Source organism: Pundamilia nyererei, unplaced genomic scaffold (assembly GCF_000239375.1).
Source record: "Pundamilia nyererei isolate P.nyererei 1_Seehausen unplaced genomic scaffold, PunNye1.0 scaffold00076, whole genome shotgun sequence".
NCBI lineage: Eukaryota > Metazoa > Chordata > Actinopteri > Cichliformes > Cichlidae > Pundamilia > Pundamilia nyererei.
This window is the reverse complement of record NW_005187477.1, coordinates 1632826-1640144: the sequence shown is the minus strand read 5'-3', so window position 1 is coordinate 1640144 and position 7319 is coordinate 1632826. Positions and strand designations below refer to the sequence as shown.

Sequence of the window (7319 nt, the reverse complement as noted above, 5' to 3'; positions counted from 1 at the left end):
CATAGTGATCGTTTGATATATGGACCTGCAGCGGAGTTTAGACCCAGACACGGCTAGTGACGTCAGACTGAACAACCGGATGACTGAAAGCAGGAGGAGGAGCAGTCTCCTCAAATGTCACAAATACAAAAAAAATCTGATTCAGAATGAAAACAAATGAAAAGCAGGAAAACAGCTGATGCCTGCAGGCGCTCCAGAGTTTAGCACTGAGATGTAAACTGAACTTTGTCTGCGGCCGAGGTGACTTAACAAACATGCAGTTACTGAATTTGAAACAGGATTTCCTTTGAACTTTGAAATTCAATAAGAAGACACGATTTGAAAGAATTGAATCTAATTTATTTAGTTTAAGTAATACATTTTTTGGTGATTAGACTCAGATGAAGCTCCACAGCAGGTCAGAGTCCTGGTGAAAGATTGGCCTGGAGCAGAGTCATGAAGACTTGGCTGAGTTTAATAGTGTGGTCAGAAGAGACGATGTATAGTCTAGCAGCCCAAACACCTGAGAGCGCAGGTAGATGAGTGAATACAGATGTTTCTTACTGAACCTGTATAATAAGAGGTTAAAGAGCTGAAGGTGGCTGTTTGAAGCCCCAATCCAACCAGCTGCTGGCCTCCGTGGTGACAGAGACCTGCACCGCAGCCGGGGTAAAATCTAGCTTATGGTCACCGTTTGCGTTACACTCTGATATCACCACAGCCCTGTAACACTGGCGTTCGACTCACTGCAGTCTCCTGCTGAAATACAGGTGTGACGGCAAACTCGAGCTGCTGGGACTGATGGTTCAAAGCTGTTTGAAAGGTTACAGTTTCACCCCGCCTGCATTCAGTCGTTAAGCTAAGCTAGGCTAACCGTGACCAGCTCCATATTCAGCCCACGCACTGACTGACGCTGTTTACCTGTACGTTGAAAGGTGCATGCACAGAACCACGCACTGTATTTATAGGCATGCCAGCTTTTCTGGGCGATCGCTCGGTAAACCTAACGCAGTTCTTCCTGAATCCCTTTAAGTAAGTTGTAGAGTAGATGTTTGCTCAGCAGCGAATCACCTGCGAGTGTTCAGCAGAGAGAGAGAGAGTTCATGCACAGATGAGCAGCAAAAAGCCATCAACGGTGACCGGGACTCAGGTGGCGAGCGCGGGAGGAAGCCGGCTGCTCGTGGACTTGTATGAAAATGTAAATATCAGATCATCTGCTCTGCGGCACATCCCGTTAGAGCTAATTTGATGTTGAAGTCGCTTTGGTAGGTTTTGACCCACACACGAGAGGATCGAGGACAGGCACGAGGAAGTGTGACGATGGAGGTGAAATTTAGCATCTCCTGACATTTGGAGCCTTTTCTCTTCTTTACGTGGGGGCGGTCTGCTCCGTGGACTTGCTCTTTTCCTTCCTGTTCCCACCACTTCCCCCATTCCCACCAGGGAGCCGGCAGGAGCTGCTGGACGCTGATCAGTAGGAGGTGAAGTGCCTGCGAACCAGAAGGTGCTCTGTTTCCTCCTCCATTATTTATCACTTCCAGCCTCCTCTTCATTCAAGCGCTACGTGAGGCTCGGTGTCCAGCGAGCGCCTCGCTTTGATCTCTTGCAGCCCGGCAGATGCTCGCAGAGAGGATCGCAGCTCCTCCTGCTGCTGCTGTGCCGTTCACGGGGAGTCTCTTTGAAGCTCCAAGTCTTTTGCTAAAATGAGCTCGGTTTAACGCCCAGCGTTTAGGACAGTGTGCCGAGCTGTCTGCGACACCAGCAGCTGGGCTCTGCTGAAACGCTCAGTAAAGGGTTTTTATTTGGTGGCACAAAGAACCAGCATTGAAATAAATGCCATACCAAAACAGATGAAAATTTCAGCTCTGATAATTAGTTCCGATTTTTGGATGAAGCATCTAAAATTTCACTCAGCAAAACTGGAGCTCAGACTTCATGGACTGTCTGCTAGCATGAATGACCTCACAGCAGCCGTATTATTGGTCACATGATGCCATTAAAAATACTCCAAAAGGCTCAAACATCACAAACGCGACCCAGAGGTCCAGTTCAGGGACTCCAGTTAGCTGAGGTGAAGCCTAGCAGACCACTAGCACCTACAGCCACCTGTGTCACCGTCCACCTGTCAGTCAAAGAGGCCACGCCCCTAACCCCTAATTGGTGGTGAGACCAGTGTCTGTATCAGGCTGTAAACGTGCTTCTTTCTGATGTAAAGTTGCACATTTTAACACAGACTCTGTTTTTGGCACTTCGGCGTTGTGCTTCCAGCTTCCAGCCCTCTAACTGGCTGCTTGGTTGACATACTGGTGGAGCTTCCAACTGAAAATGCTGCAGCAATTTGGCAGCTTTTTAAGGCTCAGTGTGTGATGAGCAGAGAAGGTGAGAGGTTTGGAAACCAAATAAATGATGTGGCACAGCTCTTAGAGAAAGACTCAGATGTCTTTACATCTGTAGTAACAGAATTACCATGTTTGTGCATTTAAACCTCCTTTCTTCTCCGGCCAGTACAGAGTTGGCTTCTGTTATTTCCCATATGGATGCTGTGCAAGTCCAAACTGCCGTCGATAACGCAGGAAGATTAATTTGTGGAAACTCAAGTTCAGTGCATGAAGTGTTATTGTAACCGTCACTGCATTGATAATATAAAAACGCATCTTTTGGGTCTGAAGTGAAGCCAGTGCACAAGTGCCTTAAAGCTGCGTTCTTTCTGCAGGGGGCTGCAGCTCACACTTCGGGAATCAGTGATGCAGAAATGTTTTAAAAGCCTTTTAATGTTGACAAAATAAAGCAAGGAGTTAATTTAGTAAATTACGGCCATGTTGGACTCAGAAAAGGATGTTAATCCAATGAGCTTGCAGTGTGCTTCAGTTTGTGTGCTCACGCATCACATCCGGTCTCAAAACGCAGAGGTGGCGACGGTGAAAAACGTCTCGAGGCGTTAAACAGGACTTGATGTGCTGAGTCCGTCTTTCGTACGTGTGCTGGATTCGGATCAGATTGGATACCGTGCTGACTCGCGGCTCCATCTTGTGGTTCAAACTGGAATTGCATGAAAATGCAGCTCCGTGATCGCACAAGCTCCTGTGCTTCCTGCTGCTAGTTTTACACGAATCACGTTTAAGGCACCGGTTTTGTCACAGCGCTTCGACCTCTGACCTCGATCCTCAGGTGGCTTCTAGCTCTCACTAGCTGTAGCTGAGACAGCAACGGGAGAGAAAAGCTGGGTCTGGACAGACTCTTCCCCCCTCGCTCGCTCTCGGAGGGTTTTCTGTGTGAGCGAGGCAAAGACAGGCTGCAGTGGGTGGTCGGGTTTATTTACTAGAGGGCAAATCTCCTCCTCAAGGTCAAGAGCACAAAGAGCACAAGCACAGGTAGAGTAGCTGTCACGTGATCCTCCATGATGTGACGACTCATTGTTGTCCTCATCAGCTGTCGTTGTGTTGTGTTGTTCTGCTCTGTGTGCGTCCTGTGAGACCAACCTCCTCGTACTAAACCACTGAACACACGTGCAGCATTTAACCCTTTTATGTGACTGTTGCTTCTTCTTTTTTCCAATTTTTTAATCCTTTTTTTCGATCTCTTCTGTTATCATTTACCAGACAAAAAGGCGGGAAACGTGTGAGGCCACACAAAGAGGATTAGAACTGCCCGGGATTCGCTGAGCAAGGAGCTCTGAGCCCCACCCCCACCCCCCAACTCCTCCACTTTCTTGTCCTCTTATTTCCTCCCCGTCCTCCTCCTCTCTCCCTTCATCCCTCCCAATAAATGGAGTAATCACGTGTTATCAACCCAACATGAGAAACGAGAGACGGAGAGAAAGATGCAATTCATGTAGATGAGAAGAAAAATGATTACTCGGAAAGCAATAATTCAAGCCCTTCTTTTTGTCCATCCATCCGTCATCCATCCATCCTTCATCCATCCATCTTTCATCCATCTACCCCCTCTGTCCGATACAAACATCCAGTCTTTTCTTTTCTTAATCCTTTCTTTGCTTGTCTGTGAGATTTTATATTGTCTACGAGAGAAAATGAAGAATAAAAAATGAAAATCGAGACATTCCACTTTCCTCCCCCTTCTCTTCCCGAAGCTCTGCCGACTCCTGATTGGTGGATTACATAAAAAAAAAAAAAAAAAGAGAGAAAAAGACTGTTAGTTTTATATCGACGGCCATTTTGGTTTGTAGTCCCCCCTCTCCTCCTCCTCTTCCTCCTCCTCTTCTTCTTCCTCCCCATCTTTGCCCCCCGTAGATATTTGACAGTACAGCAGGACCATGTTGCTTCCATATATAAACCGCCCCAAGGACTGCCACTTCCCCACCAACACTGCAATGTCTTCAGCTCTGTGTGTTTAATGTTTTTAGACTGTTATATTGTGTACATGAATTTAAAACAAAGGAAAAAAAAAAAAGAAAATCCATCATTGAATATTAAAGTCAAACTGTTTCTTTTTGTTTGTTTTGTTCCCGTTTGGTTTCAATTCTTCTTTTGTTTTTATTTTTTAAAAACATCTTCTCACTATTACCGACGATTATGCTGTAATTAAAATAATAATAATAATAATGATGTTTTGTTGGTCCAAGTTTTCACATGTCCGCTAGCAAATTGTCAAGAAAAGAAATAGTACAATAAAGACTAAAATCTAACAACTAAACTGCAGGTTTCTATTTTTATCTGCACGCCTGAAGGCTCCTATGGTTTGAGGGGAGGGCGGGGCGATATGCTGAAATATGATTGGGCGCTCGTTAATCTGCATATCGATAATCTCATCCTTTTACGTAACGGGTGGAATAATACGAGATTTCTTTGTATTAAAGTAGATCTGCGTGTATTATCTGGCAGCAGGCGGCTGCTGCTTCCTGCGGACGGTCCAGGACGTCCGTATGCCGGACGCTGGTGTCGCACAGGTGGATCAAAACTTTATAAAGGACTCGGCGACCTCTGCAACATCTTCATTTTAAATAAAGCATCACGTTTGTGCAAGTAGAGTGAAAGCAGTCCATGCTGTCAGTAGCCATTTAGCATATTCATTTTAGTTCTAGTTAATGAAGTTGGGCAAAGTTTAACTGTCACGTTCCCTCAGTTACACAGAAGGGCCTCATAGTGGCTGAAATCCAGGAACAACACACATCAAAGACGCAGGATGAAGCAAGAATGCAGATCATAAAATAATGTTTGTTCATGAACAACACAAGCAGAATGAATGTGTTTTATATAAACTCATCAGGTACCTACACAACAGGTGAGGGCTTGCAGGACCTGATACCATCACACAACAGGAAACCGGCTAGTTCATGATCCTATCATTTGGGGCTTGATACCCATTCTCAGGGTGGGGGTGATGGCGTCTCCCCCCTGACCTGCCGTCCTGGCTCCTCCTTGCCGTAGCGTGATGTTCCTCATCAATCTCTAGCCGTGAGAGTGGTCCCCTCCTCCACACAGCTGGAATTGAACTTGCAACTCCCACTCCAAAGGCATGTAGTCTTACTACTACACTATCCAGTAGGATCCAATCGGTTCACTCTGAGGGAAAACTAAAGGACATAAATGTAATTTTCCATGGCTGATAACTGCAATAAATTGCAGGCTTTGGTGTTTTAAAACAGGAAATCATTTTAGCTCCATTCACTCTCATCATCGAGGATTTGGTCCTGCTGAGTTTCAGCCAATATCTGAGCAACATTTATAAAAGAAAGTGGAATGTCGGAGCAGCAGTATAGATCCCCTTTGTAAGAAAAGCATTTGACTTGCCTGATGTTGTTACTCCTAAATCAAATAGGTCTCAAAGGGTGGAGGGGAGGGGCTAAGAGACGAGGGCCGTGCAGCAGAAAATCGTGTGCTGTATATATGTAGAAGGTTTACTGGTGGAGATTAGAGAGTCGAGCTTCCAGTGTCCGGGTGAATTTCCGCGGGCCAAACGTTGACGCTCACGGCAGCAGTAATAACACATGTCTCGCCGTCTGTGAAGTGTGTGATGATGATAATTCCCCGCTGTCAGCTGTCAGTTAAAATCGGCAGCATACTGTCTCGCTGTCAGGCCAAATCTCTGGGATTATGTTATTATAATGTGGGAGTACAGTAGCCGAGCGTGCGCACACACACGGAAACACCCTGAGGAAAACTGCTGCTTTGTCATTTAAAGACATCTTAATGGACGGCGTGTGATAATACCGCTCATGTTGGGAACAGCTCTGAATAGCAGATGGAGACGATGTCGGAATAACAGCTCGGTGGTTAAAGTCGTCTTTTTCTGAGTTCAGGTCAAAGACGGGAAAAAACAGGCCGAACAGACGGATTACAAATCGGGATTATAACGTAGAGACACCAGCTGCTAATTACAGAGCAACACCTACATGAACGGGGCCCACAGGCCTCTGCTTTTAGGATTAAAGTAACACCAGCGCACAGACTAACATCCAGGCTCCAGCAGCCGTCCTCAAGTTTGGACGAATTCTATTCTTCATTTCATTAAAGACAGATAACGTAACCCAAATTTGAATGTTTTATTTAAAGAAACCCTTTCTGCTCATGCTCAGTGCCAGTTTTTCATGCTTGGAGTCTGGAGCAGCTTTGCATGATTCACAGTTTGAAACTAATTGAGGCTTTACTGGCTTTTTAAAAGTGTACTTGGACACAAATTCTTTAGCTTTCTTAGTTCGGACTCTGCTAGAGCAGCTTTGCATAAGTCCTTGTTCAAAATAAACCATCTTATTCTGAGGCTTGGTGTAACTTTTTAGTTCATCGTCCGGGTTCTCTGCGCTAACTGTGCCAGAATAAAACAGAAATAGCAGACAGCAGGAATAAATGACATACAGTGTAAATATATACAATCAAGGAGGAAACAAAATAGTTGTACTTGGAGGCGAATAGAGTCTGAGTGGCCTGAGTGATGATTCGTGGGTGGGTGGAGAGGGGTGGGGTTTGTTAGCAGTCTGATGGCCCAGGGGAGGAAGCTGTTAGTGAGTCTGGAGGTGTGGACCTGACTGACCTCAGGTGCATCGGGTCAAACAGGCGGTGGGCGGGGCCAGGGCTCTGTGATGGGCCTGCTTTACCTGAAACAGGAAGATGGCAATGGTCCAGGTTAGAGCAGGGGGACATGGCCAAAAATATTTATCACGATATACATTTGAAAATTTGCGATAACGATATAACTGACACGAGACAAAATACTTTACAACGCCACAACTTTATTAGTGCAAAAAAAACCATCAGTGCATTTTCACTTAAACAAGCAGCTGTTTTTTATCTGCATTAAAGTTATATAAAAACATAACAGTGCAAATGCAAACTCCTCGCTGACAGTTTAACCAAAAGGCATTTCCAGTGGAAACTGGCCGACAT

General features: G+C 45.5%; 1 protein-coding gene across 1 annotated transcript in view; it reads left to right on the top strand.

The window, feature by feature from the left end:
* The window catches only part of LOC102211316 (protein FAM9A-like), an 8587-nt gene extending 4221 nt beyond the window's left edge, over positions 1 to 4366 (top strand). The window contains exon 3 of the mRNA XM_013911985.1: positions 3579 to 4366. Coding sequence (XP_013767439.1) covers positions 3579 to 3601 — 23 coding nt within the window. The 3' untranslated portion in view covers positions 3602 to 4366. The remainder of the gene's footprint in view (positions 1 to 3578) is intronic.
* The last annotated feature ends 2953 nt before the right edge of the window (positions 4367 to 7319 follow it).